Here is a 19948-nt window from a genome sequence, read left to right on the forward strand (position 1 = left end):
GTACATTGTAACATATATACATGCATGTGGGTATGTATATATGTATCGTTTCTGAGTTTAAGATATTTATTTATAAAAAAAACACGAACGATGATGATACACATGTAATTTCCTTGATTGTAAAGAAATTCCCTGCGCCAACAAATTTTATTTATTTGTTGCGCACATATTATTGTACATTCTATACGAAGAGAAAAAAAAGAATACTTCAAGACAATAAATATATAAAGAAAGAAATAAAACGTTTAAAGGTTAAGTATGTGTAGTTGAATTTTTTTATAGTTGTTACATATCATACTCAAATCAGTGTGCATAGTGTACTATAATAAATACGTACCATATCTTAATATTAAACAATTAAGCGATTTAAAGAATGACTAATTACAATATCATTGAATATTCTTCTATAGAATAAAGAAAAAAAGATGACTGAAAGAAGAATAAATTCATTAAATTTGAAAGAAAATACTACATATAATTGGCTGGAATATCAATTTCTCAGCATGTTTCATTTGTTTGCATCTGACGTTCAAGAACTGAAGTGGCATGATTTCCTACAGGACCAATTAACGGAACATCAAATTGGTTATATTCGCGAAGAAATTGTTAGCACAGCAATCGCAAATGTGCTTGAAAAATATTATTTCAAAAAGAAACTGTTCCAATTCAACAGTGAATGTGCCCGTGTGGTTTGGCTACGGTTGTTCAATGCGAGTATCCTTCATTTTCTAACTTTTCTAATTTTTACCTACTTCCTCTCTTTTTCTTATAGTGGATATTCTTAAGATTAGATCCTTATTGGAGACAGGATACAACTGGAAAGGCGATACATTTGATTGTCGATATCGAACCGCAACCTTCGTCTGTCGACTCTTGGATATTTGGGAAGGTATCGCAAATTTCTATCCAAAAATCAATACCTACACTAACATGTATTCCTCTATTACCATCGATAACTGCTACGAAGCCATTGAATAGAATCACGCAAAAGCAACAAACAAAATTAAGATATATTAACAAAGAAAAATTAAAACAAAAGAATAAAGAGGGAACGATGATATCTTCTGAAATAAAAAAATCATGTGAAGTAGTTAATGAAAGGAAAAAATCAAATGGTTACTCGAAAAACGATAGCTATTTATCTATGCCTAAACAACATACCATAGATTCAACAGAAAGAATATATGATCAACCAAATAATTTCAAAGAAAAGAATAAGACTGACTTATTGGTAAAGATTTCAAAGCAAAATGGCAACAATAACGATGATAGTAAACAGGAAAACATAACAAATATTCGACAATTGTCGAAAAATTTAAAACAAAATAAAATGAAACTCTTGCCATGGGGAAAGGAAACAGCAGCGAAGATACCACTCCAACGATCATTGGAGAGGTAAAGTTAGTTAAAATTTTGCAAAAAGTAGAAGAAAGAGGTGGAAAAAATATTTTGTAGAATTTTATAACAATTTTTAGTAAATAAAAAAGAAGGAACTCTCATGTAAGATGTATCATTTTGCAGGATAGAGATCATGTGCACAATTTTACCAGATCACAGCGACTATCTTGAAACGAACACTTTAAATGCAAAACGAATGAAATAAGTATGGGTAAATAAAACAAATATTTTTTATAATTTTTTGTTTATTGTTAAGATCACAAATTAGAATCAACATCACATATAGGCGGTATTGAGCTGAAGAAAAACTAGATGTTTTATATATCTACAACAATTTAATCGATAAAAGGATCTGTGTATATGTTCGATGTAATGGAAATCTTACAAATGAAAGTTGTATATGGAGTAAATTTTATTAAGAAGAAGAAGAATATATGAATGAACTTAAATGAACATGAACTGATGAAAGAAAAAAAGAAGATGAAATGCATATCAGATATAACGTTCAAAATTTGTATTTTCCTCAACTTTTCGCCACATTTTTTCTAAGCAAATAATATTTAACAATATATATCAAATATAAAAAATTAAATACATGCGCGCGCGCGCGCATACCCATACGCTCTCTCTCTCCACACACACATACACACACTATACTTCTAATGTCTTTAATGAAGTACAAAATATATGTAACAGCGTCTTATACTCTGATTACTCCTACGTAATCAATAGAATCAGATGTTCTTTTTGCTTCTAATTTCTTTGTTGTTATAACAAGCGTAGGGAGAACGTTTTGTTTTCAACTACTTTTAATTCACGAAACTTGTCCAAACATAATTGTTCTTTGATCTATATTCTGTGTGCGATTCAATATCTCAGTTTCTTTATCGTTCCGAATACTTTTACACGCGTACAAATATTATCTTGAAATTCTAACACTGATCAGTCTTATAAAGTCATACACGTGGTTGCTCCTATATATTTTTTCGTTTTCTCTTCCAATACAGTCATTTTAAATTTCATAAACGAAGCTTATTTGATTAAAATAATATAATTCTATAAGATGATAATAATAATAAACCGACAATATCATAATTAGACAAACTGTTTCTCGGAATTATAGATATTACAAATATTGAAGAAGTTGCATGTATGTCCAATCCTCTAAAATATTATTGTACAGATTCCTATTTTATGTCAATTGTGTTTTTTTGTTTTATTACTATCACAACATTGTCACCAATCGATATCTAAGAGTATTAAGATTTTTCATACAAGAAAATCACATTGAGACATTGAAAATGAAAAAATTGAAAAGATGGGTTACATGTATGTGTATGTGTATACAGAAAGATAGATAAATTACATCAATTGATAATTAATTAATAGATAAAAAGGGATACATCATAGAAGAAAATTAGGCCAGGTGAAATTGTACAAATCTATTTGTATCAAATGAAATTACTTTAGATATCCATTGGCATTTTTGAAACTACATATCTATTCTTATTACTACTTCTATAGTTTAATTACTTTTATTTTTATTACTAATCAAGAAAAGTTGATTTAAATTTTATCGCATTATTACGTGTAAACGCAAACAAACTACTGTTACAAATCTTACATACCAAGTCATTTCTTCGTTAAACGAAGATACAGTTTACATCTCTTATGAGAGAATGTCTCCCTACGCATATCTAGAAATTTGTATTACCAAATATTTTTAAAAATAATTCATAAAACACACTATCTACATTATTATAGAAATTCTAACCTGCAGCATTGATTGATCAGATATGTTTACACTTACATATAAAGAAACAATGATATTTAAAACGAATTACAAATGTCAGGCAATATTCAAAATCTAGAAATCACGTAAAGAAACTTTTCAACCTTAACGATACTACAAATCTTTTTATGCTTTACTATCACAATTGTCAAAACGCATAGATTCTACTTCTTTCTCCCTCGCTCTTCTCTTTACATTATACTTTACTTTTCTGCTATTCATTCCTTATGTTAGCTACCGTTAAATGAAATATATCGCGAAATATAAGCACATCAGAAAAATTGATCTGCTTATTTTGTGTAGAAAGTAAAAAAGGCCACATTGGAGCCTACTTATAATTAGAGGAGCTTCGAATAATCACAATTATCAAGATAATCAAGCAATGACTCCTGGACATAGTGGGATCATTCATTGCTGATACGATCTATATAATTTCTTTTTCTCTAAAGTGAAATCTCTACTGATCATAATAGTACCTCCCCGGGTAAGATTTCTGTAAAGAAAAATAAATGCATTAAAATGAATCCAGATCATCTCCGTTAAGTTTAAAGCGATCAATACACGACTTACTTCAAAAACTGAGGTAACAGAATATGCCAAGATGTATGATCCTGTTTCAAAGTCAAATAAAGTTCAAATGTTGATACTGTATTAGGATCACATTGTATCTTTGACAATTTCCTGCATACACTATCTGTTTCGAAGCTAATAAACAAGGTGCAACCTCTGTAATAAAAATACCATATCCATAGAAGACATAACATACTTTGAGAAAAAGTAAGAAAACAATTATTAAATAAGAAAATAGCTTACCTAAGACCGCAAGGTTCGTTCTCAGCCATACTAAGTACAGTTTTAGCAATTCTAGGTAAAAGATCAGCAGGTAACAGAACTTCCCCGCATGCTAATTGTACATGTTTTGCTCGCCTAAGTTCAACTTCCAATCGTTTTGCTAGAGCCTGACAAGCTCCGTCAAATTCTTCGGCCACTGTTCCGGCTAAACACGAAAAATATACATTCCGTTAATTACGATTATCGCTACTTACTTGAATGAACAATTATGATTATCACTATCATTGTTACGATTCTCACACTTGTTTTACAGCGAGAGACATGTTTTTAGATATGTATCCATCTAGCTGTGATTACTACTTGCGCACGCGTACACCAAACACCACAGACTATGTCTATATCTGCGTAAAGTGTACGTGCCGGCCGGTCCTACCGGCACCAACTTATTTAAGTAGTTATAATTTATTCGAAACTAAATCGTTTTATGTTATACGTCTATGTAATTATTATTATTATATTGCTTACTTATCACTTTCTAGTTAAAGAAATTCCTTCTTTTTCTTCCTTTCAAAAGAGAAAGAAAAAGAACAACAACAAAAATTAATAAAAGGAAAAATTACATTCGATTCTATGCAATCATATGTTCCGTATGACCATGATGTAACCACAGAGATATAATTAATGATTGCATAAAAATTATGGGAAAGAAATTAAACCATAAAGTAATACTCTCCGAGAGTATAAAGTACATGAATAAAATTTAAAAAACCGTAAAATATATAATTTAAAGATGACATTTGCTTATTCGTTTATTCTATGAAAAATCAGCTGATTTGGAAAACCAACTAAACAACTTTATATGTAGCTGATATCATCGATCGATCGTTATCCGTTAAATATATATGCAAGATATGATATAGTTAAAATAGAGAAAAAAAGCTCGGGAAGAAACGTTTAAGTTAACACATAGAAGTGATTAAAAAATATTAAGTAGATTTACCTCTCGTGTTATTAAAATTCACATTTACAGGACATGGTAAAACCTCCATATTTGAGAGATATTGCACAGACACGCACAGAAATACACACAAAGAGTCAGGGAGGCACAGAACACAACTAATAATGTCACAATGACCTTCTTATAATATACAATAGTCGGATTATTTCTTCAGCGCTACGAATATATTCCGAGTTTTGATATTCTATTTTCAATGGTGGCGATTTAACAAGTTTCGCAATGCCGGCAAAATGACTTCTCTCAATTGTTTAAACAGGAGCAGCGACAGCAGTCACAGTCCTTTCTCCTCAACTTTCACTGAAAGCTTCGACACTATACTGACAAAAATAACATATCTCTCTACGTATACTCAGCATCGACACAACTGATTTGCCGACCTGATGACACGGCTTTTGTATAATTCTCCCCTCCCTCTTAATTTTTCCCTCCCACTGTTCTTTAACAGACCGCCTAGCAACACCAACTACGTGACGTTTCGCACTGCATCCACTTCGGCTATTTCCGTTTCTTGCTGTTCGGTTATCTTCGGTTCTTAATACCGCTTTCCTTCGACATCTCTTTCCTTCCGATCAACTAAACGACTTAAACAGCCCATTTCAACTTAATCGCGTAGCCTACTGCTATTTACAACGTTACTATCTTTTTCTTATGTCTTATTTACTTCAATCCATATTCTATTATCAATTTCTCAGAACTGTTATAATTTTATTGCTTATGAACAATCGCTGCTAATTTGTTATTAGTCAATAATAAATTTAATTGATTGTAATTTTCATTTCATGATACATCTTATTCCGTACACAATCACTGATATATTTTTCAATTAATTTAGATTGGTATATATATACACTTGATAAATTCATTTCCAACGCTTTAACACTTCAACAATTAATTGATTATCAGATTGATCAGAATTAATTATCCGAAAAGTATCTGTAATTCATCCTTTTGACCAACTTTTTCGTATTTGCATCTATATGTGTATGTATACGTATAAATGTTCAGTTTTCTTTTTGTTTATTCTATTACTGTTGTTCGATGATTCATCTTATTCTTAAGGTAGGTCACCTGTATCTGTTTGTCCTTTGTACAAATGTTCAGTTTTCTTTTTGTTTATTCTATTACTATTGTTCGATGATTCATCTTTTAGAAGTTTCATCTTATTCCTAAGGTAGGTCACCTGTATCTGTTTTGTCCTTTGTACAAATGTTCAGTTTTCTTTTTATTTATTTTATTCTTATTGTTCGATGATTCATCTTTTAGAAGTTTTATCTTATTCCTAAGGTAGGTCACCTGTATTTGTTTTGTTCTTTTGTACATCTAGTACTTATCTTTTTTATGAATCATTTAATATGCAGAGCAAATGTTTTATTATCTTGCATCATCACATTATTTTACTATCGGTGCATGAAATACAACTAATGTCAGTATTAGCGAAAATAAAAATAAAAATGTATAATAATTCGTTAGGAAACGTAATTCTAGATTTCTTGATATATACATACAGATATTTAAATATGTATGTACATAGATATCGTGAGTCTAAAATCATACAAAATCGTGTCCATGTACAAAACAAACAGAAAACAAAATTGTACGTTATTGTATCTTTTAATGTTGTCAGTTTTGTACATAATTTCTTTTTATTATTTTTATGTTTTATATTTAATATGTAATCAAAGAAATATATTTTTCCGTTAGTGATTAGGAAAATTTTGCACAAATTATATTGTATTTATAATATGATAAAATGAGTATTAAAATGAGTAGTAAAATTACTATCAAGACTCTCACCGATAAAAATGATAGTGTGAATTGAAACTGTAATGAAAATTTATCTTTTTTTTCATATTGTTCTATTTCATCTTTTCATCATATTATGTTTACACATATGTACCAAAAACGAGCTGTAAAAAGATTAAAACAAGATACGAGTTATAATTCGTTCATTGATGTTTCTTAGTTCAACAAATAAAGCATAGAATGAAATGCAGATCTGATTATTCATTGCATGAGTAAATCATTAAAATTTTATCGTAATCCTATCATTAATACGATCCTGCGCTTGTTTTTCATCGCGATATTCGATTTTAAAATAATAAAATCTCCAAATTAGCATAATAATAGATTGCAAATATATCTTTTAATCCGTTTACTCCCCGCGAATAATGCATATACAGTATTCGAGTGCAGTATACTTATCCATATTTCAAATACTTTGCTCTTCTTGTGTCTTAGTCTTTATCTAGTCTCCATAAAAATAGAACTGACAACATGAGCAATGCGATTACTTTTCTATCACATATACATATGTATATACGTGTCTTGATTATACTGCATTATATGTAATTATTCATATATTTTATTTACGTATTTAGATAATGTTAAGGTATCTAATTATATATGTTTGTTCATTCGCAATGTCCATCAAAAGCTATTAAGAAGTAGTAAAATTGTTCAAGAAGAAGTAAATGGACAAATTGGCTGCTATTGCTGCTTTAATTAATAAAACTAACTATATTTGTGTTATTCACATGACGAGAAATAGATAATATTTTACTTTGGACGAATAATGATGGAACATAGACCTTCGATTTTTTTTTCTTATGATGTAATGTCAATGAGGATTGCTTTGACTTTGACAATTCTTTACGTCAGCCTCGGATTGAAACAACGAAATTGTTTTCACATATTACATAATTTTGTTACCTTGGCATGTATAAATAATCTTATAATTGGTAAATAAGTCGGTTAATTTTACAACATAATAATTCCATTTTAATCATTGAAAACCATATTTTATTGTTTTTTTAAGTAGTCAACATCTACATATATGTACGTATGTTTGTATATATACATGAATTTTATTCTATATTCCAAAATTATTTAAACATCCTTTAATTGGTTTTATTTTTAATTTAGTTATATAATACCCGTAGCATTGTAAACTTGATTACATGTGTGCATGTACATTTTTTTACATGGGACACAATCACGTACATCGATTATTTGAGCAGTAATTTCTTACTTAAATCGATGCAAATATTTGTTCGTAATTACAAAATCTATTGTTCTTAAATTGCACAAAAAACGTTTCCGAACCAACGAGTTTATTGTAACCATACACATACATATTTTACAACAGATATGCGATTTCTTTAGATTCTGAATTATTTGACTGAAAAGGAGTCTATTATTTAAATTTATTCAAACTACTAGTTTTTCGTAAATTTTTCACGTTGATAAACGAATTAAATATTAGACGTTTTTGTCAAATAAATGATAAAACCCGACATACAAAATGGAATTATATGTTTTAAAAGCAGTAAGAAAAGAAATTATGTGAAATGAAAAGTGTTATTTAATATGTAAAATTTGAAAGGCTTTATTGACAATTTAAATTTTCGACATTTTACCGTCTATTAAAAATTCTATTCTTAAATGTATCAATTGTTTCAAGGCTACTTAAGGTTATAGTAGGTTATAGTGAAAGTTAGCGTTACTAACGCCCCCTATTAGACATTACTTGTTTCAGTAAGTTCTGCAAGTACGTAAAAAAAATGTCGACGACACTGTATGACGTGTAGTTTACAATTGTCAAGTTGTCAGCTGCAAAATGGAATATTTTAAAAGTAGATTAAAGTCTGTCTTAGGTTCTGCATCTGTAGAAAACGAACCATCGAGTATTGAAACGGTATTTCAAATTTTTTAATCGATTTATTTAATATTTTTGTTTTTTTATCTTCCTGACTGCGACACATGGTAGTAGCAATGTTTGTATAAGAAAAGTAAAAATTGAGTCGAAATATTTTGAGATACACTAAAATATTTCTATCTCTGCCTTTTCGCTTCCATACTGTTTTTCTTTTTGCGTCATTCACACCTTTTTCATTGGAGTAATCACACAGGTAGAGCGACTGATAGACAGGTTACAATCGTCGATGTTGTTGGATGACAGGCGAGATGCTTGTCGTGCACTTAAAGCTCTTTCGCGCACTTATCGTATCGAAGTGGGAGCTCAAGGAATGTGTGCATTACGACAAATTTTAGAAATGGACAGGACTGATTGTGAAATCATTGGTTTAGCACTTGATACACTTTGTAATATAACAAATCCTAAAGCATTTGATGAAGAAGGTAAAAATTTCATGTAGTTATATCGATCAATTTATCTTGCACAAGTTTTACTATTACTTTTATGCAAATATTATTTTCAGTGGATCAGTATTGGCCCAACATCAAAGTGGGAGAAGAATTTACAGAAATATTTATTAAAGACACAGATAGCGTGGGAATAGTTTTAACACTCTTGGAAGAATTTGAATTCAAAGTTAGGTGGCCAGCATTAAAGTTATTGATGAATTTGTCAACTAATAGATTAAAGGATATACAAGAAATAATTTTAGTTAGTCCCATGGGTGTATCTAAACTGATGGATCTCCTTAGTGATAGTAGAGAAGTCATACGTAACGATGTACATTTCTATAAGCTTGCACTGCACATAACTTTTTTATATAATTACAATGTTATTATACTATAGTTGTAAAACATATTTTATAATGTTGTAGGTTTTATTGCTTCTTATTCAATTAACAAAAGCTAATGCAAATATTCAAAAAATTGTTGCTTTTGAAAATGCGTTTGATCGTATTTTCGATGTTATTGCACAAGAGGGCAATGTAGAAGGTGGTATTGTTGTGGAAGATTGTCTACTATTAATGTTAAATCTTCTAAGGGGTAATGTAAGCAACCAAAATTTTTTTAAAGAAGGTAATATATAACTAAATACATGTTATGTTAAATATAAATATGATAATGTTAATAGTATAATACTATGTCTTAGGCAGTTATATTCAAAAATTAACACCAATGTTTCAAATATCATCCGAACTTGATGACAATCCTCTAAGCACATGGAGTCCACAGAAGGTATCAAACATTCATTGCATGGTTCAAGTCATTCGTGCATTGGTAACACCAAGCGGATCTGCTCAGGTAAGTGTTCAGGTATACAAATAATGCAATATATAAAAACAATTTTTTTACTTATTTTATACATATATATATATATATATATACACACACATATACATACATGTAAAGGCAGTATCGAATTGTCAACACATTATGAGAGCCTGTGGTCTTCTACAAGCTTTGTGTAACATATTGATGGCTAATGGTGTACCTGCGGATGTACTGACTGAGACTATTAATACAGTGGCTGAAGTTATTAGGGGAAATTCCAGTAACCAAGAATTTTTAGCTGGAGTAATGGCACCTAGCAATCCTCCTAGGTATTTTTATGTATATATTATATATTTTAAATATCATAAATTTACCGTATTAACACATTTCTAACACTCACATAATTCATTTAGACCTGCGATTGTTGTCTTACTTATGTCTATGGTGAATGAAAAGCAACCATTTGCTTTAAGATGTTCCGTTCTCTACTGCTTTCAATGTTTTTTATATAAAAATGAAACGGGACAAACTCAGCTTATTCAAACTTTGTTACCTCAGGGAAATGAAATGCCATCATTGACGACAGGTTTGTGAAAAGCTATTTTCATGTTTATTTTACAAATAGTTTTATATTGCAATATATACTGAACCAGAAAAATTTTACGAACATAATATTGCTAGGACAGTTGTTATGTGGAGGTTTATTTTCCTCTGATTCCTTATCGAATTGGTTTTCTGCCGTGGCATTGTCTTATGCATTGATCGACGACAATACACAGAAGGAACAATTGTTACGTGTATTACTTGCAACAAATATTGGAAAACCACCAGTGACCTTGATGCAACAATGTGTCATGTTACTGCAACAGGGCAATAAAATACAATGCAAATTAGGTCTTCTAATACTACTTTGCAGATGGATTGCACATTGTCTAACTGCTGTTAAATCATTCTTGCTTATTGATTCATCCGTAGCTTATTTAACAGCTCTGTTATCATCACAGGAGAATAACGATGATTTGCAAGAAACATTATTACAAAGTATGTGCGCCATACTTATTGGGTTGTGTGTACATTTTAATGATAATAGTATTTCTAACTACACAAAGGTAACACCAAAGACAAAAGAAATAAGACACATTTGTAATGCTAACATTATATCCTATATTTTTGTTCTATCTTTTAGGAAAAATTATGTAATTTAATCGAAAATAGAATAGGATTAGAAAGATTTCAAGATGCTATCGGTGGTCTTGCTAGACACGAGGTATATTCTAGAACTTTAAAACATCCTCAACCCTCGGCGAAGAATCCTTCTGAACTTTTATTAGATCATGAATTTTGTAGACTATCAAAAACGTTGGAGGGTAATTATCATATTTATGATTCATTCTGTTAATATAAGCTATGAAAATTGCAACTATGTGTGTACTTTATAGGTGTGATCATAAAGTCAGTTTTAGACGGAAGTAGCTTGCATCATAAAAATGAGATTACAACACCTACTTTGTCGGACTCTGTTTTAGTAGCTCAATATAAAGAGCTTATTCGAGACCAAGATTTTCAAATACAAAAGCTGAATCAACTTACGGAATCACTCGTAAAAGAAAAAAACGAACTTGAAGTATGGTATACAGTACATTTTCATGGATAATGTTTTGTTTACGAGATGGTATTTGTGAATTTTTAATTGATATTTACTTAATGTAGGCACAAGTACACGATCTTCGATCAACTATTAGTCATTTAAAGGATCAAAATTTAGTTTTACGAGCAGCACAAACTAATTTACAATCGGAAGAAAGTGAATCCAATAGTGTTATAATCAACGAAGGTTGCACAAAAGAGGCAGAAAAATATAAAACTGTGATTGCAGAGTTAGAAATTCGTTTAGTAGAATATGCTTCAATGGTAAAAAAATATGAAACTGACTTCGAACGTAAGTTAAAAGAAAAATCTGAGGAATTAGAAAAAATGAAGAAAGACCAAGAAGATCTTTTAGAACTTTTAGCAGAAGATGAAAGCAAAATTATGCGTTACGAAGAAAAATTGGCTGCATTAGGTGAGAAAGTACGTAATTTTGTTAAAATATTTTCTGTTGGATAAAAGCTCCATAAAAGGTAATAATTTTAATATTTGTTTTTTTCTCTTAGATCGAGACGGATGAAAGTTCTATTGAATTAGACACCGATGATCAAGCAGAATCCAACAATCTCGTCGATCGTATTGAATGATTGATATCGCCTTAAAACTCGAAAACTCTTACAATAGACTAATAGCAGTTCAAAAAGACTCTTATTTCGATGATATTTTTTATTGTTTTTTTTCACATTTTCTTCCTATCTGTTTGTTTAAAATAATAATAAATCAATGTATTGTGATAATACGATAAATTATAAATATTAGCAAGAATCTAAATCACTGATAAATATTTGAATTACATTAAAAACACATACGAGAATTCGTCGAACATGATAATTTACTTAAATTGATGTTTAATCCTAATTTAATTTATATCTCAACCATCACGTAGTAATAAAAAATATTAAATTTTATCAGCTGCAAATATAAGAAAAAAATAACAATTCTAACATTCCATGTAATCGATATTCAGTCTGTATATTCTGTTAAATTAAATAGTACTTACATATATTTAAAATAAAATATATAAAAGTATCATACCTTTAATATATTTTCATATACTATTATATATTGCCATAAAATACATTTTGCTATTTATATTCATAATTTAAATTTCTAATCTATAAGCTACTTTCTCTTTGCTTCATAACTGCTTGGACACATTTTGCCATTGTTTGCGAAGCACGAGATATCACATCAGTCATGAAAAAATGATCTAACGTTTTTTGTTTAACTTCCAATGGATTGGAAGACAAGGAACCTGATATTTCCTAAAAAATTTAGGAAAATTTAGATTATTAAAGTGTGTTCAATTATTATTTAGTTATAACATTCATGTATTTACCTTTGATAATTCTAATGCTTGAGCAAAATAATTAGCCGGTTCTACGTTACCATATCTAACTAAATGCGGCGCTATTTCTTCCAATCTAGATCTTACTTCGGCCAGGTTATCATAAGGCAAACATACCCCGCAAATCTATGAAAATATTATTTTATTAACTACTTTTTTCCTTGCATTTTCTTATATAGGAGCATGTTAACTTTCAATTTCATATATAAAAGAACGATAACTTCAATTAATTACTTCAGAAAGTGCTCGTATGATCTTCCAATCTGGTCGTGCCATACCCGGTGGTGTAATTGCAGCACAGGTTTGTTGTGCTCGACCTTCCGTATTCACATATGTTGCAACTTTTTCTGTGTATGCAGCTCCAGGAAGTATAGCATCTGCGATCGAAGCTCCTTCGTCACCGTGACTACCTAAATCGTCGTTAATTGAAATCGTTATTCATTCAGTTTGACTGTTCAAATTGCTATTATAAAATAATGATTTCTATGTACCTATGTATATAATAAATGTATTCATAAAATCTTCTTTCTTGATATTTGTATCATCAGCTCCTAATAAAAAGAGAATGTTTGGTTGTTGTTCTTTAACTTCCTCAACAGTTGACGAATAACCCACATCTAAAGCTGCCACTTGTGATGCATTTGTATGAAGAATATTTAATATCTTCCATTCTTCAGGAGCCTATTAAAGAATACTTGTGTATATTATCAAACTATTATTATGTATATGACTATAATAACAAAAGTAATTTTATCAGTTTTCTCTTACTTTTGTTTTTTCTCCTAAAGCTTGAGCCAACAATTGCGTCTCAGATAAAATTTTTGCTCCATCTTTTCTCATCAATTGCTCAACACCCAGGATGATTAAAGGTTTTTTTGCAGACCTCAAAATGTTCCAAAACGAATGAGTACTGTTTCTTAACTGTGTTATAATTTCTGGCGATTGACCTAAATGCTAATATTGAAATAAATTAATTGATTTTTTAAATAATTAATCATTTTATAACTAATAAGTGCAAACAAAATGTATTAATATATTACCAGAGTATTACAAGATTCTATACATACCTCATGATCATAAGTTAAATCTATATTTGGACCAATTACAGCAATGGTCTGTTCACCATGAATATATCCTTTCCTTAAACGGGTATTCACTAATGGTGCTTCGTACCTCGGATTAGTACCAATCAATAATACAACATCAGCCTCTTCTACTGCAGCAATTGTATTGTTTAGTAGATAACTACTTCTTATATCAATACCTGTGCCTTGTTTTGGAAAACTCTGTTCTGTTGCAAGAGTTTCACTACCAAGTCTATTTACTAAATCTTTCAAGGCCACAAGAGCTTCAGTATCAGCTAATTTTCCAGCAATGGCAGCACATTTATTTGGAGCTGCATTCTGAATAGCTCGAGCAGCTAACAAAGAGTATATTGTCTCAATATAACAAAAAATACTGTCTACTTTAAAGAAAACCAAAATAAAAATAAAAAATTGAAAATATTTTAAGAAATACTTGTAACAAGAGCATCTTCCCATTCAACAGCTTCTAATTTGCCATTAATTTTTATCATAGGAGTTATAAGCCGTTGACGCTTTAATCCATCATAAGAGAATCGTGCTTTATCAGACAACCACTCTTCATTTATTTCCTATATAGTATGTAATCATTAAGATTTATAAATATATTTAATCATTAATTATTGTGTTAATAATACCTCATTCACTCTTGGTAAAATTCTTAAAACTTCACCAGTTCTATGCGATATCACTATATTACTGCCGACAGCATCAAGAATATCGATACTGTCTGTACGACGTGTCTCCCATGGGCGGGCAACAAAAGCGTAAGGTTTACTTGTTAATGCTCCAACAGGGCATAAGTCAATAATGTTTCCAGATAATTCAGACAGAAACATTTTTTCTACATACGTTCCTACCTATTAGGGTATAATTTAAAAATAACAGTTCAAATAGCAGGACTCAAGATAACAGTATACAAACTGTCATTTGAACATACTTGCATATCATTTCCACGGCCCGTAGTTCCTAAATCATCAATACCAGCTACTTCAGATGCAAAACGAATGCATCGTGTGCAATGAATACAACGTGTCATAATTGTTTTTATTAAAGGACCAATATCCTTGTCTTCTACTGCACGTTTGCCGCTATAGTTGATGTCAACAAAACGGCTTCGATCACTGCCAAATGCCATGCTCTGATCTTGTAAATCACATTCACCACCTTGATCACAGATAGGGCAATCTAAAGGATGATTTACTAATAAAAACTCCATGACACCTTCTCGAGCTTTACGAGTTAAATCAGAATTGGTTTTAACTCTCCACCCTTTCATCACAGGCATGGCACAAGCTGCAACAGGCTAAACATTTGTATGACACAGGTTACAAATACATAATATTTTAATTGAAATGCACTACATATTTGTATATGTCTGTGTTCGCATATGCATCTACATATATGTATGTATAGTTTATATTAAAAAGCAACCAATACATACCTTAATCTGTTTTTCAATTTCCACAAGACACATTCTACAATTTCCTGCCACAGCTAAACGTTCATGATAACAAAATCTTGGGATTTCTACTCCTACTTTTGCAGCTGCCTAAACATATAGAATGAAACAAAGATGTTTAAAGTTTAAGCATAATAGTTGTACAAGTAATAATATATAAGAATGATGTACAAATGACACTTCATACTTGCAGAACTGTCGTTCCAGGTGGAACCTGAACTGGCTTATCATCTATAAATACTTCCACTAATTCTTGTTGAAATTTAGATGATGTTGTATGCAGTCCCGCGGTAGAAAGTCTACCATTCTGTATTCCCGCGGTCAATCTTATCACGGGTAATCTTAACATTTTCATTCGATTATTCCGTTACGCGTTGATGTTATACTGTTATGTAAGAAAATGTCACAGTTTCAAACTTTCATCGATGGATATAATAACTTAACTTATTTAATAACCTAATTAACATATACTCATAAAATCGTATTTTCTTAGTAATCGAAAAATGGACAAATCAATATATATTATGTATTAAAATAATAAAGAAGTACTCCATTACTATATAACATCAAATAATTTATACTACAATATATTTAATAAAATATTACCAAATTTCCGTCCTTTCCACAAACTCCTCTTACACCCCCTTAACGCTTAAAACAGATGTTTCGGGATAATCTATAAAATCAATCCAAAATAAGATTCGGCGCAAACAATACGTTGCTTTACTATCATATATATTTTCAAGTATTGGCAGACTATGTGACATCGGCTAATTTTTGAACACATCCTTTGCGACATCTATCAGAAAAAACTAATTTGATATAAATAATTTCTTATGTACATTGATTATATTTTACCTCGAGAAATTAGTTTCTCACAATTTACGCTTTTATAATAATTAAAGAATAATCTTTACGTACGCAGATTTAAATGTACATGCGATGCGCGCGCGCGCGCGTATATATTAATTTTCGTACAAAATTTTTAGATAAGTAAAACAATAAATATTGCAATATTAAAGTTAATTTTATAAAAAGAAAAGGGATAGAATATGACGTTAGTAGACTTTTTTTGTGTACTGGAATAAAAAGTTTTAAAGGGAGAAAAACAAAATGAACAAAAGAAATATTCAATCGATTTATAAAATCGAAACGATTGCAATATGTAAATGAATCGTATTTGATTTTGGCAAAGTTCGAATAATTTCGCAATTAAGAAATTACAATTTAAAATTAATCGCTAGTTATTTTATTATTTCCCAAGAATAGCAGACCGGAATGACGTCATGTTGTGACGAAATAATGAACCGTCAATTTTTCTCCGTATATAATCCTACCTTCCGGTAAGCGGATAAAGGGAAGTTTATTATCAGTAACTTCGGTTAGGTGTCTTCGTTTTACTTAATTTTTCGCAATGGCTATTGGTGATCTTAAAACTGATAAGGGTATTAAAGATTTAAATTCCTATTTAGCAGAGCGTAGTTATATCGAAGGGTAAGTGTACTTTTATCTTTATAAAATTTATATTGGAATGCACGTGGTTCTTTACTTACCAATGTCTTAAAGTCATTAAAATTTTTTCTTTCTTTTTTTGTATAATAGTTTGAATTATATTATTTTTGACTGTGTTTAATATTTATCAGTACTAAATTTTCGAAAAATGTTCTTGATCTTTTAATGCATTAATTCATCGCCATTTATATGCATATTAAAATATAATTGAACATTATATTATGACTTGGAAAGGATACGAATGTAAAAAATAGCAAGTAATTATGCACATTATATTTATTTTTATTCGTACTATATAAAATATGCTAAATATACATATACACTTTCAAGGAATGTCAAACAAAACTGATATTTTTAAGGTGGCAACCCACTCAAGCAGATGTAGTAGTTCTCGAAGCTTTAGGAAAGACTCCAACATCTTCGAATCCTCATGTATTAAGATGGTATAATCACATCAAATCATACGATTTAAAGACACTTCCAGGAGAAAAGAAAGCACCTGTTATCTTAAGTGGCAATAATTCTACTAACGTGGTAGCAGCCAAAAGTGAAGAAGATGATGAAGATGTGGACCTCTTTGGGTCAGACGAGGAGGAAGATGCTGAAGCTATACGACTTAGGGAGGAAAGATTAAAGGCATATGAGGAGAAAAAATCTAAGAAACCAGGACCAATTGCGAAATCCAGTGTTGTATTAGATGTCAAACCATGGGATGATGAAACTGACATGGAAGGAATGGAAAAAGTTGTGAGATCTATTCAAATGGATGGCCTAGTTTGGGGAGCATGTAAATAATTTTGTTATTTTCAAAATCATATCAAAACTTCAGTCTTGCAAAATCATAAGTTTTATATATATTGTGTTTCCAGCTAAATTAGTTGCAGTGGGCTATGGCATTAATAAATTCAGGATAATGTGTGTCATAGAAGATGAGAAGGTGTCTGTAGATTGGCTGATAGAACAAATAGAAAGTTTCGAAGAGTTTGTTCAGTCTGTGGACATTGAATCGTTCAATAAACTATAAATGATTGTTTCTGACTATTATCTTTAATGTAAACTTAATAAATAATAATCATTGTTTGTATATATAATTTGTTATTGAATAAGAAAAATTAATATTGCAAATTTCAGTGGTAATATATTAGCAAAAGATTCGATTAAAGTATTTATTTTCATCATACTGCTTTGATATTTATAATAGACAATTGAAAAGAAAAAAATTGATGTTTTACTTTACATATTCAATTGACCCTTTAATAATACAGGTTTAAATAACATGATATTAGATATATGAATTTTTCCATATGTGACCGCACGCTTGTTTCGAATCAATTCATTCAGCTCGTTACAACAATAACGCTATTTATGAAAAAAAGGAAATGATTTATGGAAGAATAATATATCATAAAAGATCCGTGTATGTTACCGATTTGTATTGAACAGATCACTTTTCGTGAGAATTTCTTAATCTGCGACTTTTATGTCTTATTTTATTATAAATACACAATAATAATTGTAATACTATGTAGCATACAAAACAAATAATTCTTAATTGACGACAAAACGATAAATTATTGCAGTTAAATTTTCGAGGAGTCAAAAATTATACATACACGGATTTTCAGCTATTCCATTAGTCGGTGTTTCAAACTCCCACATTGTTCAAGAATATGGTGTATTTTACTTCCATTTTTGACAAAAAGCGTATTATTGTTTGAAAAATTTGAAGATGATTTGCATTTTAACCAGATGATAAACAAATGTATCATGTTTGGAATTTTTACTTCAAATTTGATTCATGATTATATGATAAATAACAGTTTTGAAGCTTCCTAACTAAAACTATGTCTCGCTAAAGAAATCCCGATGCTTCTACATTCTACTATGAGACATACCAACGTCGATCCGTCAATGTGCTTTTTCCAAGCAGACTACATAAGTACATGTATATGTAATTCAATCATATTCATAGATCACTAACTTTTTATTGGAGGTTTCTTTAACTAATCAGTCAAACAATTGGAATTAAACAAGAATTGAAATAAAAGATCACAGGTAGCGTTAATTTAATACATAGCTAATATCCCTATCCAAATTATTGTTAATATATTCCCTAATTTTTATTGCTGAAAACCGTATAAGAGTAGTCTTTCTTTACTTAGGTGTCGTTGATACTAGAAATAAAAAATGTAGGAAGAATTCAACAAATGTAATATTATTTTTCTGTTTTTTTCTATATAGCCATTGATATAAGAAATAGATATACATTTATGTATATATGACCCCAGCCTAAATCGCTGATAGGTTTCTCCTATACGTTTCTTATTCGCTTACCAGGGAGTTGCTTTCAGTAAACTACTAATTTTGTAAAACTAGTTTAATAAATAAAGACTTGTGTGATTATAAACAATAGTAAACTTACTTATTTGTATTTCTCACTAGTATTAATTGTATTTGATACCTTTACAATGCAACGCTAGTTGCTAGTTGAATTCTTTGTTGATTAATTATTTTGTTATTGCTTATTTATCAATGGTCTGATTCGTACCACATCCAATAGAAGGTTAAATATCGCTATGAAATATTTGGTCATACTTAAAACGGATTTCTATCCAAAATATTTGATGGATAGAATAGATTCATCGATTAGAATAATCACCATTCTTATTCTTATTGTTGATTTATGATTACAAAGTTTCTATAATTACAGACATATTGTATCAGAGAGGATTTCCGCTCTGATTGTATGTACGTATTTATAAGTATGTACATACGTAGTATTTTAAATACATTTAGTATATAGTTCCGTTTGTCACAGATGACGTCATTTGGTAGTTCCGTTTGTTACGAATGACATCATTGTGCTCTTGCGGTAAAATTACAGTAAAACATGAAATTGCAATAAAATATATTCTTTCCTTTAGAATATGTC

General features: G+C 30.0%; 5 protein-coding genes across 13 annotated transcripts; 3 read left to right on the plus strand and 2 right to left on the minus strand.

Annotated features, from left to right (window-relative positions):
- The first annotated feature begins 20 nt into the window (after positions 1-20).
- Positions 21-2593, plus strand: LOC117154251 (uncharacterized). 5 transcript variants are annotated; one of them, XM_076617087.1, is made up of 5 exons: positions 21-251; positions 411-710; positions 773-1395; positions 1522-1609; positions 1685-2593. In XM_076617087.1, exons 1-4 carry the CDS (start codon positions 21-23, stop codon positions 1601-1603), a joined length of 1236 nt encoding a protein of 411 aa, XP_076473202.1. In that variant the 3' UTR covers positions 1604-1609; positions 1685-2593. The 5 variants fall into 5 exon arrangements, with proteins under 5 accessions (XP_076473202.1, XP_076473201.1, XP_033184992.1 ...); XM_076617086.1 differs by having other exon boundaries at positions 1522-2593; XM_033329101.2 differs by having other exon boundaries at positions 174-256; positions 1522-2593.
- On the minus strand, positions 1898-5377 carry LOC117154252 (protein charybde). The gene is made up of 4 exons (XM_033329102.2): positions 4983-5377; positions 4004-4187; positions 3761-3916; positions 1898-3683 (listed from the first exon to the last, which is right to left on the minus strand). The coding sequence occupies exons 1-4, from the start codon at positions 5029-5031 to the stop codon at positions 3599-3601; spliced, it is 474 nt and encodes a 157-aa protein (XP_033184993.1). The 5' UTR covers positions 5032-5377; the 3' UTR covers positions 1898-3598.
- Positions 5378-8526: 3149 nt separating this feature from the next.
- p115 (general vesicular transport factor p115) lies at positions 8527-12426 on the plus strand. Of its 3 annotated transcripts, none has more exons than XM_033328809.2 (12): positions 8528-8694; positions 8909-9137; positions 9218-9474; positions 9569-9770; positions 9844-9995; positions 10104-10294; positions 10379-10551; positions 10647-11074; positions 11152-11332; positions 11405-11589; positions 11676-12027; positions 12119-12426. In XM_033328809.2, the coding sequence occupies exons 1-12, from the start codon at positions 8617-8619 to the stop codon at positions 12130-12132; spliced, it is 2442 nt and encodes an 813-aa protein (XP_033184700.1). In that variant the 5' UTR covers positions 8528-8616; the 3' UTR covers positions 12133-12426. The 3 variants fall into 3 exon arrangements, with proteins under 3 accessions (XP_076473192.1, XP_033184700.1, XP_033184699.1); XM_033328808.2 differs by having other exon boundaries at positions 8529-8694; positions 11676-12035; XM_076617077.1 differs by lacking the exon at positions 12119-12426 and having other exon boundaries at positions 8527-8694; positions 11405-11594; positions 11676-11853.
- On the minus strand, positions 10553-16269 carry ND-75 (NADH dehydrogenase (ubiquinone) 75 kDa subunit). Of its 3 annotated transcripts, none has more exons than XR_013057942.1 (13): positions 16111-16269; positions 15692-15889; positions 15487-15594; positions 14983-15348; positions 14681-14902; positions 14479-14614; positions 14028-14380; positions 13729-13914; positions 13452-13641; positions 13195-13370; positions 12952-13086; positions 12648-12877; positions 10553-10825 (listed from the first exon to the last, which is right to left on the minus strand). XR_013057942.1 is itself a non-coding variant. In XM_033328813.2 (12 exons), the coding sequence occupies exons 2-12, from the start codon at positions 15857-15859 to the stop codon at positions 12728-12730; spliced, it is 2190 nt and encodes a 729-aa protein (XP_033184704.1). In that variant the 5' UTR covers positions 15860-15889; positions 16111-16269; the 3' UTR covers positions 12645-12727. The 3 variants fall into 3 exon arrangements, 1 of the variants encoding a protein (XP_033184704.1); XR_013057943.1 differs by lacking the exon at positions 10553-10825 and adding an exon at positions 12261-12524; XM_033328813.2 differs by lacking the exon at positions 10553-10825 and having other exon boundaries at positions 12645-12877.
- A 550-nt stretch (positions 16270-16819) lies between these two features.
- Positions 16820-18107, plus strand: eEF1beta (elongation factor 1-beta). The gene is made up of 3 exons (XM_033328818.2): positions 16820-16998; positions 17376-17803; positions 17886-18107. Exons 1-3 carry the CDS (start codon positions 16919-16921, stop codon positions 18038-18040), a joined length of 663 nt encoding a protein of 220 aa, XP_033184709.1. The 5' UTR covers positions 16820-16918; the 3' UTR covers positions 18041-18107.
- The last annotated feature ends 1841 nt before the right edge of the window (positions 18108-19948 follow it).

This window comes from Bombus vancouverensis, chromosome 3 (genome assembly GCF_051014615.1).
Source record: "Bombus vancouverensis nearcticus chromosome 3, iyBomVanc1_principal, whole genome shotgun sequence".
In the NCBI taxonomy this organism is placed as follows: domain Eukaryota; kingdom Metazoa; phylum Arthropoda; class Insecta; order Hymenoptera; family Apidae; genus Bombus; species Bombus vancouverensis.